The sequence below is a fragment of the Xenopus tropicalis genome, chromosome 2, assembly GCF_000004195.4.
Source record: "Xenopus tropicalis strain Nigerian chromosome 2, UCB_Xtro_10.0, whole genome shotgun sequence".
NCBI classification, from domain to species: domain Eukaryota; kingdom Metazoa; phylum Chordata; class Amphibia; order Anura; family Pipidae; genus Xenopus; species Xenopus tropicalis.
In genome coordinates this window covers 81,862,154-81,880,532 of record NC_030678.2, presented here as the reverse complement: position 1 = coordinate 81,880,532, position 18,379 = coordinate 81,862,154, and the positions used below count along the sequence as shown (strand labels likewise).

Below are 18,379 nucleotides of genomic sequence, written 5' to 3'. Positions count from 1 at the left end.
TCAACAATAAGGTTGCAAAAGTCTCGAGAGAGCTCTTTGCTTTTACCTATCATGGCATGCTCCTTGAGTGATAACTTGGTAATGAGATATTTTTACAGGCCATCAATTAGGACTAAACCAGCTGATATAAATTTGCACTGATAGGGGGCAGGATTGCTTTCTAAATACTGACAGATTTAAGCAGGTTTCTTGGACCTCCTTCATGTGTTCAATACTTATTCCCTGGGTCATTCAACTTTATTATTACACATAACTTAATCTAAAGACTTGTTTATTTGTATGTGTGGATTACTTGGGTTGTTAAAGACATATGGTGTAAATTTATGTCAATAGCCCCATTAGAAATAGATTTACTGAGAAAAATGTTGACATGTTCAATACTTATTTTCCCTGCTGTACATAAGTACATATTCAATTCCAATTGAAACTAGAGTCTTACCTGTCGTGATCCTTATCCACAAGATGATACCTTGCTCTAAATGCAACGAGTCGAGCATAGTAGGCAGGGGCAGGGATCGAAACAGATCGTGTGCAACGCACATATGTGTGACACAGCTGGTAGGTAAGCAGTTGGAGTTCATCAGCAGTGAAGCAGTTATCATCCCAGAGAACCTGGTAATGAGATGGACGACTTGTTCCCTAGAGGTAGAGAGTATTAAGTACACAAGATTAATCAATTTTAAGCAGCTGTACCATTTCAAAGTTATGACCAATCTGTTCAGATACCCAGACAACATTTTTGTGTTATACACCAGAGCCACTATAAAGCCCATTTTACTATAGGGAAAATGCCACACAGTGATGTTCATACAAATGTGCATATTCAGGCCAAAAACCATCCTGTACAAGAGGTGTCACATGGCTTCCATTAAAGTCAATGAGGGGTGGCAGGTATGGCTTTGGGTGCTTCTTCCCCGGAGGAGAAACTTTTAATTAGCCTTTAATTTTAAGCTCCGGTACACGTGTTTCTATTGTTTGTTCAAGTTTAAAATCAGTAAGAGTTGTGAAATACAACAAAGTTATATCTCATAAAACTGGAACTTTATATCATCCAATATTTTTGTACCACAATTACTCAACACAAGAGACAGATTAAGCTCATGGCACACACACAGCGCTTTGGGTCCCTGCTTTCAGAAAGAATAGGGGTAGTCAGAATTCATTTCCCAACCTGCAGAATGGGAAAATGTGCTGCATATGGTTTATGGCATTTCATGCTGATGTTAAATGGGAAATTTGTGACAAAGAATATTTGGGACATTTTTACCTCTATGGCTCTATAAAAAGAACTTTAGCCAAGACAGATAGTATGGTAGCTAAACAACATGCATTTGCAGTACCTGAATCCCAGCATGACTACAGAGATAGAAATCAAACTCTGATGGATGTGTTATTGTGCTGTCAACAGTAGTTCCTGCTGGCACATTGCCACTCTTTCCAACCTATGAGAAATATATAGTTTGCATTAGAAAAGAAAATACAAAAATCCTGCAGATGTTTAACCACCAGCATGCAGCAAGTGTTTTTGGAAGAGAATAAGAACAGAAACAGTATTTTTGGGAAAAAAAAACAAAAACAAAATTTCAGAAATACATTATTTAGCATTAAGAGTGACGTACCCTTTCTGTTTTGTCAGCGCAAAAAAGCCTTGTATGATGCCTTTTTTGTACAACAATGTATGTTATTCCAGGCCTGTAATCTTCTTCCAAGCTGATGCAGGCCTTTCGAATAGCCATAAGCTCAGGCCATGCCACCTGAATAGGATAGGTAAAAGTAGAAGTTTTTCATTTATGAGAAGCATTTTTGATTGGAATGTTACATCTAGGACTTGATGTCGCCCTGCTTTGCAGAGAATCTGTGTATTGCACTGTGGAAAGCAGAGGGAGAACCACAATCCAAGGAGAAGCTGCACTACACCATGAGCATAAAAATGGAAATAACTTTTTAATTCCTTTTTAATATGACAAGTCCAGTACATATGTAAAAAAAATAAGATAGTGTGCATGCACTGTTTCTACATAAGACCAACCAAATAAGCTAATGTCGAAATTTTCCCTTAAAAGTCAAAGGCAGGACTGTGTCGCATTCACCAATATACCCGTTTATATAAAATATAAATAGCATGAGTGTAAGCTGCAAACATCTGTACTCACTCACCTGTTTCATTTGACCTTCAGAAACACCTCCTCTATAATAGATAATTCTAGTGGGTTTGAACCGAGTTGACTTGTAGAACTGAATAAGCAGTTCCCGAACCATGTTGCTAAGGTCTTGAATAACTTCCTGGCTGTACAGCAGCTCTTGGGTTGTCTCTTGGCGCGAGGTCTGAACACGCACAGTGGCACAGTAGCGGCTGGGATGCCCATCCATGCTGCCCACTACAGCTGCAATGGAAGGTTTCTTGCCATCCCCAGCAGGGGGGTGTGTTACATCTGCTCCCAGAAATATAACAGGCTGTTGAAACACTGAAGGTCTGCAGTAAAAATAATTTACATTTAACAAGTAAATATCAAATTTAAATAACGCAAGAAAATACACTTGTTAATGCTATGTAAACAAATTAAAAAAAGTTGGTAAAAAGTTCCAGTTGGCCAAATATTAGACCACATTAGTAAGACCGCTGCCCCAAAATAATTTCAGATGACGTTTAAAAGAAAAGGTATTACTTGTATAGGTATTGTGTTGGTTTTAAATGAATTCTTTCCTTCACACCTAAATGCCAATATTTATTAAAAAAAAATAATGAAGCATACAATAGATCACTGTACAGGAATAGGACCCGTTATCAGGAATGCTCGGGACCAACAGTGTTCCAGATAAGGGGTCTTTATAAAACATTAATTAAACCCAATAGGATTATTTAACTGGTTTGAAAACAAAGTTTATTTTTAAAAATTACCCCGAGCACTTCTGAAACAGAAGCCTCATATCATTGATCGACCTGTGGTCAGGAAGAGAGGAAAAGTTCCCTTTGCAAAGAGCTTTGCCATTCAGATGCTTTTCTGCATTTGCTGCACCCATATGCTTGTTAAAACGTTATCTGTTTTGGGTGTGAAGCAAATGGACAGTTTTGCCTCGTCACTTCCATTGGCTGAAAGCTATGCGTTAATATTACAGTGTGCCCCTGACTATGGTAGAAAATGCCCTATTTAAAAGTATGGACTATTTTCCATTATATTACTGTATGGTTCCCTCTAAAGAGAACCATGGTCATCACAAACACCCATGCACCTTGAGGCAGAGGGACAAGCTTTAATATACTGCCTGGTATTAAAGTAAAAAACAAAATTTAAAACAGAATAAAATATATAAAAAGGAGAAACATACTCCCCAATCTGCAGCTATGGAGCATAAGCTTTCTGTTAAACATTTTTGTCCATTACTATACATGATAATTCTGTTTAAGAGGAAATTATGTAAGTGGGAACATTATTTCCTATCCCTAGCAGGCAGAAGTTTAGTGAATTAGGAGACTTTCAATCTCAGCTGACTAGGCCAGTTGTCTGTGTGTTATAATGTCAATGCATAATGCAGCTTAGACACAGTTTAGACCTATATTGCAGGCTACTTAAGGAACAGATATTTTTACCTTTGGTGAGGAACCAACACGTTGTTAATTCCCCCCAGCTTGGCATTGATTTTCAGGCAGAGGTTTGATAGTGTCTGAGGAGAAGTCTTGACTACATTTTTCACCTGAACACACTGAGTGGCCATACCAAGTAGTGTGTCCCCTACTCGTTTCACCTCCGCTGTAAAAAAAAAAAAAAATTATTATATCAAAACCTAGTAGTTTTTTTACATAGTTACATAGGGTTGAAAAAAGACCATTGTCCATCAAGTTCAACCCATCCGAGTAAACCCAGCACACAACCTATACTAACCAATATATACACTCACATACATAAACTATATATATATACACAACCAGTAATACTAACTGTAGATATTAGTATCACAATAGCCTTGGATATTCTGCTTGTTCAAAAACTCATCCAGGCCCCTCTTAAAGGCATTAACAGAGTCTGCCATTACCACATCACTAGGAAGGGCATTCCACAGCCTCACTGCCCTCACCGTGAAAAACCACCTACGCTGCTTCAAATGGAAGCTCTGTTCCTCTAATCTATAGGGGTGACCTCTGGTGCGCTGATTGTTTTTATGGGAAAAAAAGAACATCCCCCAACTGCCTATAATCCCCTCTAATGTACTTGTACAGAGTAATCATGTCCCCTCGCAAGCGCCTCTTTTCCAGAGAAAACAACCCCAGTTATAAAACACAAACTAATATAAAATGCAAAAACCATACTTTAAGTTTACTGCTTTTTATGCTTAAAGTGATCTTACCATAAACTGGGGTCTTGCCAGGCAAAATCACCACAATAAGTTGAAGACCAACATATGTCAACTTCAGATGTTTGAACATTGGCTCCACACTGTCCGCACCTTGGGCATATTTACAGAAGCAAGGCTGACCTTGAATGGGCATCCCTGCATCTTTGGAGATCTTTCTCAACTGATCAGTGAAACTTCTGTTTCCATAAAAGACAAAAATAAAACACACCAGTATTAAGAAAGTTAAGACCATTTCTTTTAAGGGAGAAAAAAAGCATGTAAATCCTGAAAAACAAATCATTAAGGTTGAGGAGAATGCCTCTTTCAGATAAAGAATTCCTTTTGTTTAAATCCTAAAATAAACTCAAATGTAATTCATCTGTACTTGTGGCAAAGGCCTGCTGTCCTGAGGGAAGCACCACAGCAACTCTTTTATAAGATAATATCTAGGGCATAACCCCCCAGCCAATCTTCCACAGTGAATGGAATGCAGGGTACCAGCTTTTCCCAAGAATCATGTATCCCAATAGGGATATTCTGTATATACGCTATGCCGAAGGGTATCATTAGAGGGCTGTACTCTTAAAATCTGCAACATTGCAATTTATAGCTGCACCAAGAGTTCAGTTTGTAATAGAAAAGCCTGTATTGGGAAGTTAAGACTTTGCTCTGAAAAAACAAAGGACATTTTACAGGAAGTGAATATCTGCCCATTTCATGTGACATTTTTATCAATGCAGCACTCACTTTAACAAGTCTTCTCTGCACTGCTTTTGTGGTGCAAAACAAGCAACAGCCCAAACTTTGATCTCAATACCAGCGTAGAACTGCTTTCCTCTCATGTCCCAAACACCCTGGTTTGGTGTGGCTACAGTTTTATTCTAGTGAGCAAAAGAAACAAAGAAAAACATAGATAAACAAATCATGGACCTCTTCACCCTAAAATATTCCTGTTGAATTGTACAGGCTAAATCTACATTTATGCAGCATACATGGAATTACCCTGCACAGATCATAACACCTAATACCCTGCTAAGAAGGTATTCATTAAAGGAGTAGGTAAAAAACGAAATAAGCTTTATCAGAAAGGTCTATGTTTATACAGCCATAAGTGCTCACAAAAACACTGCACTCTGTCAAAAGATTTGTTGTCTCTGTTTTCCTGTGCCAGAGACACGCAACATCTCCTCTCTCCTGCTCTCCTCCCCACCTTTAGGAATGCAGATCTGAGCCAATCAGCAGGATGCTTCCTCATAGTCTAACTGAGCATGTACACTGGTCTTGGTCTCGGTGCAGGAGCAAGGCATTATGGGAACTTTCTTTACAGAGCTCAGCGTTTTGTTTTGTTTTTTCCTATGAGGCTTCTGATCATCTGAACCGGAGAAATATGGGGAGACTTAAGGGCACTATTGAGAGAACTGAAGGTATGCTTGCAGCTTGAGATTAACTCTTTATTAGCCTTTCCTTCTCCTTTAATGCTAGTTTGGCCGAACTCATAACCAGTTTGAATAATACCATCTTGAATTATAACTAATATAATACATTGGGAGGGCTATGACAGATGATGAAAGTTGTGGCCACAGTGACCAAGACATCAACAGCTTTGGCAAGACTAAAGTCAATATGGGGGGGAAAAAAAAACAAAAAAAAACACACTATATATATATATATATATATATATATATATATATATATATATATATATATATATATATATATATATATAAAGTTTCAACCAGCCAGGGAACTTTTTCATAATAAGATTCTTACTGCTATAGATCTTAACATTAATTGTGTTATGTCTCAGGTTATGAACTAAAGTTAATGGTAAAAGCGTACCACCGTGATTTAGTATTTTGCATTCAAGATTGATTTGCACTTTTTTTTTTCCAGTTGTCCCTTTTTCCTGAGACTAAGGAAACAGTAACATCAAAAAATGAAAGTGTATAAAAGTAAATAGAATATAACGTACTGGTGCCCTGCATTGATACAACTGGCGTGTTTGTCTCAGATAGTTTATATAAACAAAGCTGCTGTGTAGCCACGGGGGCAGCAAGCTGGAGAAAAGGTACAGGTTACATAGCAGATAACAGATAAAACTATTGTATTTTACAGAGATTATCAGTTGTTATCTGCTATGTAACCTTTACCTTTTCTCCAGCTTGAATGGCTGCCCCCGTGCCTACACAGCAGCTAATTTTATATATAGTAGGGTTACTGTAGCAAACACACAACTTTTAGGGCTCTGGCACACGGGGAGATTAGTAGCCTGCGACAAATCTCCCTGTTTGCGGGTGTCTAATCTCCCCGAAATGCCATCCCACCAGTGAAAATGTAAATTACCGGTGGGATGGCATACGCGGCGGCGCGATTTCGGTGAAATCGCGGAAGTTGCCTTGAGAGGAAGGTACTAGAGGAGCTACTAGAAGCAGCTACAAAAATAGACAAAGCTGATAATTTACTGATAATTGTCTCTGTTTAGCAGAGGTATTTCTCAGTATTGTTTACGTCAGGGTATTTTCTGGCATTTAGTAGCCATGATACAGACCTATGCCTCAACATTTTTCCACCTGTGTTTCTCCCCGTGTGCAGACACATAGAGCAGATAATGATGCAAAAACACTAAAGTATGCATTTTAGTGCTGATTTCTGCTCTGTGTGGCAGTGCAGACACACGAGAGAGAAGAATGCAGATGGAGAAGCAGAGGTCAAAGGAGAGGCCAAAATAAGCTCTTTTGAAGAGTTTGCCAGACAAGTGGATCTTTTGTCTGATTTGAATTGCTATGTGGTAGGCCAGTGCTGTCCAACTGGCGGCCCGCGGGCCGACCCCCCTCTGTGTGGCCCCCCACCTGTCTGGCTGCTTTGATGGCTTACCTTTGAGTAAGCATTAAATGGTATCAGTACTGAGATTAACTGGGCCCCTGCATGGTTCTCACCTCAGATTCAGGCTGTAATCCCTCTGTATTGTTTAAAAATGTAATCCCCTGTGTTTCACACCTTTTAATACCTGCATTGTTCAACCCCTGCAGTGTTCACACCTCAGGCTGTAATCACCCACATTGTTCACTTCTTCACACCTCAGGCATAGGTACTGTAGGCAGAGTATGGCACATACAGCCAGCATAGGGCAGGCAGAGTATGGCACATACAGCCAAGCATAGGGCAGGCAGAGTATGGCACATACAGCCAGCATAGGGCAGGCAGAGTATGGCACATACAGCCAAGCATAGGGCAGGCAGAGTATGGCACATACAGCCAAGCATAGGGCAGGCCGAGTATGGCACATACAGCCAGCATAGGTCAGGGAGGGTATGGCACACACAGGAAGAGTAGGGCAGGCAGAGTATGGCACACACAGGCAGCATAGGGCAGGCAGAGTATGACACTCTGCCTGTGTGTGCCATACTCTGCCTTCCCTATGCTGCCTCTGTGTGCGATACTCTGCTTGCCCTATGCTGCTTGTGGGAGGTGAACCTGGCAGGGGTTTGTTGTGGGAGTTTGTTAGCAGTTGGAAATAGCCATTAAATGGTCCCTAAGGTGTGTAATTATGTACTGGGGGTTGCTCTGCTATCCACAGGGGAGGAGCAGGCATATGGAATTTAAGGGTATATCTTAATATGACATAATTCTTTCACATATGAATGATGGTTGATATCCCCACTGTAAGGACCAAGCATTTGGGATTTTGCTGTGCTACCACCATTGTGATAAAATAGGTGTGGTTTGAAGTGGGTGTGGTTTCAAAAAGGGGAGTGGTCAAAACTGGCTTCCATTAGCGGCCCTCCACCATGTCTGCTAGAGAAATTCCGGCCCTCGGCACCGTAGAAGTTGGACAGCACTGTGGTAGGCCAAAGAATGGTTATGCAGACCTGGTAGGGGAATGTCCCATCAATAGGTCCATGTGGTACTGGCTCCTTTCTGTTTGTTTAACCTGGTTTCACATTTCTAGTTTCCCCATGCCACTTCTATTTTTAAAAAAAATCCATGATTTCTGTTGGGGTGTATATGGGGAGCAAAGGAAAAATCTTTTCAAATATCCTGCAGTATTCTGTTTCAGGTATACCATTTCTAACATGATGTCTTGCAGTAAGCAAAGGTTAAAAGAAGGGTTGCTGACAGATCTATAAGTGTTAAATTATTAACATGCTGACTTATAAGTTACAAGTTAAAAGTAGTCTCATACACTCACTCTTCCGCCATACTGAAGCATTGGTGCTGGCAAGACTCTGCCTGTTAGCTCTGTCATTTCATTATGAACAACAATACCAAACTCCTTAAGGTATGGATCTGGTCCACCGACCATACTGTTACTCTTCACCTAGGAAAACATAAGTAGGTAGAGTTCACTTCATATTGTAGAAATACTAACATATGGTACCGTTGTCTGACTGGCTACATGCCAGCATCACACCTAAGGCATCAAAAGTGGAACAGCTTGCAATGACATTATTTTAATATGGTGGTTTTATTTATAAACAAGACAATTCTCTCTCCCGATCTGTAGGCATAATAAAGAGTTCACTTGGCAAGTAAGTGAATTAAAACAGTCTTCTACTACAAAAAATTAAACCAACAAACTATATTAAACAAGATGAAATAAGCTCCTGTAAAATTTAGCAATTTGTTTCACCCCCTCATGTAACTTACAATAAGAATTTTTAATGGAATGGATGCAAATCCCTATTGAAATGATGATGTTCTTTCCTCTATTGCATGTGGACTTTTACACAAAGGATCAGGCTGTGCAAGGTTTATAAAATCCTACCAGAACTGCAGCACACCATAGTGTGTATGAATTTGATAGGGAACTTAGATTGTAAACCTGATGGAGCAATAATCTAGCATACATATATATTCTGCCATGTTCAGGTTGAATTAGAGCATGAACCAGAGAAAAGTATACAAAGGTCAGGAACCCAATGACATGACATGAGTTATAGTATACAAGTATAGAATATTAGGTACCCACCAGCCTGCTGATCTCCTCCTGTCTGTCTGGAGCAGATCGAGCTGTAGCTTTGATCATGGTGGAAGTCTGATTGTCTGTCAGTTTCTTAATACATCGCTGTCCAGCTACAATGTTGCAAACCTAGATGATACACATTGCATAGAAGCAATGAGAACAAAATTTCAATTTCAGCATAGCTAATATGGAATTTAAAGTACGGTTAAAAACAATAATTTTTTTAAATTTTAATGGGTGCTGCTCCCAGATTTGATACCATAATTTTGTCTTAATTTTCCCAAAAATGGCTGTTTCTAAATGTTATATTAGTACATTTAAGAGATTTAAAATACTAACAAGACACATTTTTCCCTGTTTTTCCCTGCAAATAGTGAATTCCAAGTAGTCTGCACATCATAAAGCCATGCACAAATCACCTGTTGCGCATCTGACTGTTAAGGGTCTCATTAAAGCATCAGGAAAGGCTAATAAAGTGTTAATCACAAACTACAGGCATACCTTTAGTTCTCTCAAAAAACGCTGAGCTCTATAAACAAAATTCCCACGCTCCTGCACCAAGACCAAGACCCCTATGCATGCCAAGTTTGTAAGACTATATGGAAGCTTCCTGCGGTATGGCTCAGATCACACATTCCTAAAGGGGGAGGGAGTTCTTGGCATTCTTGTGGAAGGGGGGAGCAGGAGAGGGGAGAGAGGAGAGAGCTGTGCACTCTGGCACAGGAAAAAAGGAGACAAGAAATCTTGTGTTTCTTTTAATAGAGGGCTCAGTGAAGCATTTCTGTGAGTGCTTATGGCTGTATTTACATAGACCTTTCTGATAAAGCTTACTTAGTTTTTACCTTTCCTTCAACACACTAAATATTGTATTTTAAAAGGTAAAACTTGCTCCTTTTATGATGATTTCAAATTTTCCCACTAAACTGCCTGCTGTAGTATGCAATGACTAGTAGCATTATTTTGTTTTTTGGAGAGGGGGGTGGGGGACGAGATTAGTGATAGGGACTATTCAGTGAAAGACTATTTAAGCCAGCAAAATTGTTCACCAAAATATAATCAAAGGAATTCCTAAAGCTAGTGGCACAAATGGACTATTCTCCAGCTTGTTTTAGAGCTGGTGGAAAAACCATCAAAATCTGGCTATGCAGCCTTGCTCTAAATGGAAAACACAAACAGTGAAAGGTTCAGACTACCACTGAAAATGTTAAACAACAATAATCAGAGTGGAGGGAAAACACATAGGAGACCACATGGCAGCCCTCTATTTTGAACTGTGGGCTTTCATTGCAACCACATTAAGAAATTGATACCATGAAGTCAATTCACAAGAAGGGATCTCCCTGGTCGTTATGTTGTAAACTGATGAGATCCAATCTAAATTTTTAGCTAAGGGATTATCATCCTTGGTGCTTTTTAAAATACAAGTAGTAAATATGCGGAGAAATGTGAAGAAACATGGTGGTATAATACTGCTGAAGAAAGTTCTCCAGGCTGGTGCTTTTTTCACCCCCCAAAAAGAAGCACCAGCCCAGGGAAGTGGCTCAGCATTTGAATTCTCCTAACATTGAAACTCCACCCCCAACCCACCCATGACTTTGGTAATTCCGTGTAATGAGTGAAATGACATCTAAGAGACAGGTCCAGGTGGCTTTGTGGTTTTCTGATACATACCCATGGCATGTCTCATTAAAAGTCCACTCACAACCTCTCATAACAATGACATAAAAGATTAAATGGACTCAGACCACATGGTTGGAATAGAGTACCATTTCTATTTATCCTTGCTAATTAATCTTTTTAAACCTTTGTACTGTATTGTGCTTTCCTATATTCTTGTTTCCATGTGTTTGCTTAGATAATTTGCGTACGTTTTGCAACACATAACTTGCTGTTGAAATGGATAAAGATAATGACCATGAATTTTTTATCTACCTTGAGGATTGGCTATCTATAAGGCCCGAGACATTTCTAGTTTGTGCATAGTTATCAGGTCTATTGTGGAAACATGGACCTATTTAGCAGACTAAATATCCTGACGTTTAGTTATGTTATATAAAAGACATGCTATAGGAATAAGTTGGTAAAAGCTAAAGTGCTACCTATTAAACTTTGACATGTTTGACAGACCTAAAAATTACATGATTTAATGCAATTTGTGGGTCCAATGTATCAGACAGACTAGCCTGATGCCTCAAAAAAGGCAGACTTGACAGCCTGAAGGAAGTGTCTACAGCATGGGCAAAGGGAAGCACAGGAGAGAGGAGAAAGAGCAGGGAACAGGAAAGAAGGGACAGTACAACAGTTTAAAATAGAGAGGCTAGAGCAAAAAGAAAAGCAAAATCACTAGATACTATGCAAAATGTGAGGAATGTATAGCATGGAAGAGAAGAGGTGTTATTTCTGCCAGCGTATCTACACTTTGAAAAACGCACAGATATGCTTCCCTCTGCCCCGGAGGACACAGCCCCATGCACAGGAGGGGTGGATTTTATTACAAAAACGAATACTTTAGCATTGTAATTTTTCTTAGCTGTGCAACCTTTCTTGCCTCCTACCTGCCTGTCCACCTTAACAATTGTGACTTCTATGGCCCCTCTGGCCCACAGTTCTGAAGCCCTTGCATAGACACACAAACAGATTCAGTCAAGCTAAACCAAAACTAAAAAAAAAAAAAACAGCTGGCACTGAAAGGGTTAAGGTAAGGGAAATAAATCACCACCCTGAATCTTCACACATACTGTTCAATAGTTAAATGTCAGTTTAATAAAGACACAAACATATTTCTAAAGCACTGTGGTTGCTTTTAGGCAATGTAATGGTGTTTCTGGGCCTGCAGTTTAAGGAGTTGTTCACCTTTGAATCAACTTTTAGTATGATGTAGAGAGCGCTATTCTGAGACAGTTTTCAGTTGGTTTTCATTTTAAATTATTTGCGTTTTTTTTTTATTTTGTTCAGCAGCTATCTGGTTGCTAGGGTTCAATTTAACCTAGCAACCAGGCAGTGGTTTGAAAGAGACAGGAATATAAATAGAGGAGGGCCTTAATAAAAAAGATAGGTAATAAAAAGTAACACTAACAATAAAATTGTAGCCTCACTGAGCAATTGTTTTTTGGCTGCTGGGGTCAGTGACCCCCATTTGAAAGCTTGAAGGAGTCAGATGGGGAAGGTAAACAATTAAAAACGATAAGAAATAAAAAATTAAGACCAAATGAAAAGTTGCTAATAGGTCATTCTATAACATACTAAAAGTTAACCTGAAGGTGAACTACCCCTTTAGGTCTCTGGCACACGGGGAGATTAGTCGCCCGCGACAAATCTCCCTGTTCGCGGGCGACTAATCTCCCCGAATTGCCATCCACGGCGAAATGTAGTCGCCGTGGGATAGACATGCTGCGCAGGCGTTTGCCGAAATCGCGCGCGTGTGCCATCCCACCGGCGACTTAGCATTTTTCTGGGTAACTCGGGCGATTAGTCCCGCGAACAGGAAATTTGTCGCGGCGACTTAATCTCCCCTGTGCCAGAGCGCTAAAAGGGTCGGAATTTTGGCTGAGAGCATAACACCACATTTTAAAATGGGTAATTTGAGAGCCATACATATGTTGGCACGCGCACCGCGTGTGCCATCACGGTGACTTCATTTTTCCGGTGGGATGGCACTCGGAGAAAGTCGCGCGACAGGGAATTTGTGCGGGCGACTAATTCCCCTGTGCCAGAGCCCTTAAGCAGGGCAGACTTTTTGGCTTGACATCATTTTTGTAATTCCGTGGAGCCTACATATGGGGCAACGCGTGGATCCACGGTATTACTTTTTCCGTGGGATGGCAACTCGGGGAGATTATGCCCACGAACGGGAAATTTGTCGCGGGCGACTAATCTCCCCTGTGCCAGAGCCCCTTAAGCAGGGGTCAGAAACTTTTTGGCTGCAGAAGCGCATAAAAACCCAAAACATTTTAAAAAATGTAATTCCGTGAGAGCCATACAATATGTTTGGCCACGGATGCTGTGTGGTAAGGTAGGGTGGGTCCCAAGGATGCCGGATGCGGATGCAGAGGAGGGCGTGGCCTGCGCTCAACAGATAGAAGACGTGTTCTAAGGCTTAGAACACGTGTTCTATCCGCCGAGCACAGGGGCAAGGTAGGGTGGGTCCCAAGGATGACGGATGCGATGCGGAGGAGGGAGTGGCCTGCACTCGGCAGATAGAAGATGTGTTCTAAGGCTTAGAACTCGTCTTCTATCTGCCGAGCGCAGGCCACACCCCCGTTATTTTTTTTTATTAAAGATTTGGCAGCGAGTCAGATGCAGCCATCAAAAGAGCCACATCTGGCTCCCGAGCCATAGGTTCCCTACCCCTGCCTTAAAGGGAAGCCTTTACTGTCTATCTTTATGCAGGAGTAAATAAAGGAAAACTACACCTTCAGAATATATACTAACAGTTTATTATTATCATATTAAGTGGCCTATTAAAGGAACAGTAACACCAAAAAATAAAAGAGCTTAAAAGTAATAAAAGTAGAATGCACTGTTGCCCTGCACTGGTAAAACTGGTGTGTTTGCTACAGTAACACTACTATAATTTATATAATAAGCTGCTGTGTAGTCACGGGGGCAGCCATTCAAGCTGGAAAAAAGGAGAAAAGGCACAGGTTATATAGCAAATAACAGACAAGTTCTGTAGAATACAATAGTGTTTTATCTGTTATCTGCTCTGTGCCTGTGCCTTTTCTACTTAGAATGGCTGCCCCCATACTACACAGCAGCTTATTTATATAAATTATAGCAGACTTTCTGAAGTAAACACACAACTTTTACTAGTGCAGGGCAGCAGCACATTATATTTTAGTTACTTTTATACACTTTCATTTTTTGGTGTTACGGTTCCTTTAAAGAATCTTGCCAAAAAACATGAAACAGAAAGAACTGTGGAACTGGAACAGAAGGCCCTGTGGCTGTAAGACACAAAACTTTGTCCATTAACTAGCTGATGTAACCTAACATGTATGTGTGCCCTTAGTTTGGGATCATACTAATCATGGTGCATGTAAACAGAGGGCAGCCCTTAGCACAGGTATAGGACCGGTTATCCAGAATGCTTGGGACCAAGGGTATTCTGGATAAGGGGTATTTCCATAATTTGGATCTCCATATCTTAAGTCTACTAAAAAAGCAAAACATTAATTAAACCAAATAGGACTGTTTTGCATCTAGTAAGGATTAATTATATCTTAGCTGGGATCAAATACAAGGTACTGTTTTATTATTACAGAGAAAAAGGAAATACATTTTAAATACCGTATATACTCAAGTATAAACCGATCCGAATATAAGCGGAGGTACCTAATTTTACCTAAGAAAACTGGAAAAACCTACTAAAGGACATGTAAAGCCTACATCTACCTACAATGTATATCAGTTGGGCACGTCTCTCCCCCACCCAAATGGCATTATTTGTACTGCATATATCCCCTCTGCTTGCAAGCACCATCACATTTCCTAAAGCAAATAGCACCTTTCACCCGCTGCTCATTTTTACTCTGATATTTAAATCTGCAAACAGCCTACACACACACACACACAAACCCTTATTCAGCATAAATTTCATCAAGAATGCAGGCTCACAAAGGCAGAATGGTCTGATAAAAGTTATGCTTTGTTTAAGCTGAGCTCAGGAGAGAAAAGAGAAAAAAACTGAAGACAGCTAGAGCTGAGTTTCTATGGGAAACAGCAATGCCATCTCTTCACTGGCTGCTAGACTGGGGGCGTTTTTAATAATCTGAGCATGCCCACAAGCCAACAGCCAAAGCAAATTCATGAGGGGGAGGCCAAGTGGGTTAGAGAAGGAAATGGTAATCTAAGTGATAAAGGGGAAACTGCAGCCTATTAACCTCTGGACAACCAGTGTGGCAGATATTGAAAGATTTCACTGATTAAATTTTTGTGAGTGGTGTTTACATGTCCTTTAACTCAAGTATAAGCCCAGGGTGGGAAATGCAGCGGCATCTGCTAAGTTTCAATAATCCAGATAACTGATCCCATACCAGTAATTAAAACGGCAATTTTCTACTTAGAATTAGTTACTGGCAGATACTGCTACATAAAATTTTTATGAAAACGGTTTATTCAGATGAAGCAGGGTTTCACATAGGAGCCATTTTATGCAATATATTTTTAAAGATCTACATTGTTCAGGGGTATAGGAGAAGGAAAGGTTAAAAAAAAGGTAAAAAAGAACGAGTTTGAATCCCGAAATGGGAAAAATTCGGCTTAGATACGATAATTTCTGATGATCGCAAATATCACAAAAATGCTTACGAAAAAATTGGAATAGTCGCAATAATATCGTATTGGCGATCCGAAAGTCACAAAATTTTCATATCGAATGATCGTAAACTGCAGGAAAACCTTTGACTTTGATCCTTTTGTGCATGTTTTTGGAAGCCTCCCATAGGACTCAATGGCCCAAGGAAAGTCACGATACCAAAGCTTGAATGAATCTGAAACTTTCGTACTCCGCACGACAATACAATTTTGTTGTACGAAAAAGTCGCAAAAAATACACACAGTATGAACCAACACAAATTTTTGTATTCTGACTCAAATCGTACTTTGATAAATGTGCCCCTTAGTAAGCTTTATCAGAAAGGTCTATGTAAATACAGCCATAAGCACCCACAGAAAAGCCGCTAGTCCTTTATCAAAAGAAATACAGGGTTTATTTTCTTCTTTTTGTACACATGTTCTTTGGTATCCTTTAGGGCACAGGCCAGGAGTCTGCTCAGTTTGCTCCTCTCTCCCTTTTCCTTCACCTGCTCCCCCTGTGCTCAGGGGAAGCTGAGAACAAGCTAAAATGGCAGCTGCTATCTTAAACAGAGAGAGCTTCTAGGGCTGTTTACACAGGTATGGTACAGATGTCTGCAGAATAAATATAGTGTTTTAGCTTGCACTATTGTGGCTAATCTATTGGCAGTAAAATGCCAAAATGCCTTTCCTTCTCTTTCAACACTTAGGCCAGATACATTGGTGTGCACTCCCTTGAATGTATTATAGCTAAATCCAACACAAAGACTGAATGCAGAAAAACCAAAAGTTCTGAAAGGATAATAAAAGCCAATTTAAATATTTCAGAATCAGTACTGAATGTTTAAAATGGTTCTTATTTTCATGAGATGAAGCTTACATTTATTATTTTTCTGCAGTTGCACTACTAAATATCCAATATAGTCCAGCACACACAGATATTTTGTAAAAATAAAAATATACACCGGGACTTTTTTTCAATAAACACTTATTTCTTTTGCCATTAAGCCCCTGTGGTGGCCGGTACTCTTTTATAGACACTTTAAGGATTCTGTCAGTGATACTAGGTACACTGACCCAGTACTAGAGGATGAGGTGCACGGATAAATAGAAGCATTTAAAACAACTTTTTTTCGTTTAAGCCCTGCTTTCTAATATTTGTTCAGTGCTGTACATATAGGATCAGTTATCCAAAAAGCTCCAAATTACAGAATGACCCACAGACTATTTTAATCAAATAATTAATTCTAAAAATGATTGCCTTTTGTATTTGCAAAAATAAAACAGTACCTTGTACTAGATCCCAACTAAGATATAATTAATCCATATTGGAGGCAAAACAATTCTATTGGGTTTCAGTAATGTTTAAATGATTTTTTTAGTGTTAAGAACCAAATAAAAGGAAAGATACCTTATCTGGAAACCCCCAGGTGCTGACCATTCTGGATAACAGGTCCTAACCTGTATTTACTGTAGGACTCCCTGCAGGTGCAATAATTAACAAATTTGTTTTGGATTGCTATCCACTTACCTCAAGTGGCAAGTATGTGTGTTTCTGCTCCTGTCCCACTTGCAGACAAGGGAGATGTGGATATTTTAACTGTAAGCTATATTTCTGCTTAAAATACTGAGCAACGGTACACTCCATGGCTTGACCATTCTCCAACTGCAAAGGAAACCTGTATATACAGGATACATTATGCGCAAAGGGCACTGTATGGGAGAAAACTCAGAACATTGAACAGAAATGTGACACACATTGTACTATAAAAGTCTTAAATCATAAGCAAAGTTTCGCTGAGCAAAGGCAATGAGCTGAAAAGACAGTGTCTATAAAAGGTGAATACCAAGATCACCTTTAATTAACAATAAGGGAGTGAATTTTCCTGTAAAGTACAATGGTTGTTGGACAGTTATAATGTTTGTCCTTAAGTGGAATAGAAAATGTCAATTATAAATAGTGATGAGCGAATCACTCCAAAAGATTGCTGAAAGATTTGCAAAACTTCTGAATAATTCACAATGACAAAAAATTCCCAAAATATGTTAGCAGCTACCATGCAACGAACATGTGCAACAATTTTTGTGTGCAACAATGTGTGTACGTTACTCACACAAAGATTTTTTTCTCTGCAAATATATTTTTTGTTACTGCACATTTTTGCTGCAGTTTTGAGCAAAATTTGGTGATGAAATGCGCAATTTGTGTCAATGTGTGCTCAGGAGTTTGTACCACATGAGCCCCATGATATAAAAAGTGCTGCATGGTGGGGTCCTTGCAGAGAGGAGTTCCCACTTTGTGGGAAAAAAATACTAAGAAGTTTTCCTTTGATAAATGAAAGAATTTTTTCTTTGATAAATGAAAGTCATTTTATGAAAGCACTAGTTATATTCAGTATAAATATTTTCATGAAAACCCTGTTTTATAACCAAGACACAAATGATAATAGTACTTTAAAGGCTGGTACAGAATAATTTTCATAAAGAATTTTAAAAGTATCTTACGTCTGGTGGCTTGCTGGTCTTCTAGTAACATTGCACACCCTGTACTTTCTTTTCATTTGTCCACAGTGCGTCACTTCAACTTTCAGACCTGAAAAATAAAAACGGACGATGATTGTTGAACATAAAATGCGTAGACAAAAACGTAGGTGGTGGCACTGTTGCTTGCGCAATTGGCTTTTGCGTATGAGAAATCCCTGGTGATATTATATCCTCTTGAGGAAGGGTGGCGGACCTTGCAAAACGTGTGGACGACTTTTTGATCCTTGCACTTGGACAGAGGCTATT

The 18,379-nt window shown here is 39.6% G+C and overlaps 1 protein-coding gene across 8 annotated transcripts in view; it reads right to left on the bottom strand.

Annotated features, from left to right (window-relative positions):
- Nucleotides 1-18,379, bottom strand: part of ago4 (argonaute 4, RISC catalytic component) — a 47,632-nt gene that overhangs the window by 6,760 nt on the left and 22,493 nt on the right. For 5 of the 8 annotated variants that reach the window (XM_004911572.4, XM_012957367.3, XM_012957371.3 and 2 more), the window contains exons 7-17: nt 18,095-18,182; nt 17,121-17,268; nt 9,302-9,421; nt 8,516-8,650; nt 5,080-5,213; nt 4,345-4,529; nt 3,590-3,749; nt 2,158-2,473; nt 1,620-1,754; nt 1,341-1,442; nt 440-639 (exon numbers count right to left, since the gene is read on the bottom strand). In XM_004911572.4, the coding sequence (XP_004911629.1) occupies nt 440-639; nt 1,341-1,442; nt 1,620-1,754; nt 2,158-2,473; nt 3,590-3,749; nt 4,345-4,529; nt 5,080-5,213; nt 8,516-8,650; nt 9,302-9,421; nt 17,121-17,268; nt 18,095-18,182 (1,723 nt within the window). The remainder of the gene's footprint in view (nt 1-439; nt 640-1,340; nt 1,443-1,619; nt 1,755-2,157; nt 2,474-3,589; nt 3,750-4,344; nt 4,530-5,079; nt 5,214-8,515; nt 8,651-9,301; nt 9,422-17,120; nt 17,269-18,094; nt 18,183-18,379) is intronic. The other 3 variants (XM_004911573.4, XM_002938838.5, XM_004911574.4) reach the window with 1 other exon arrangement.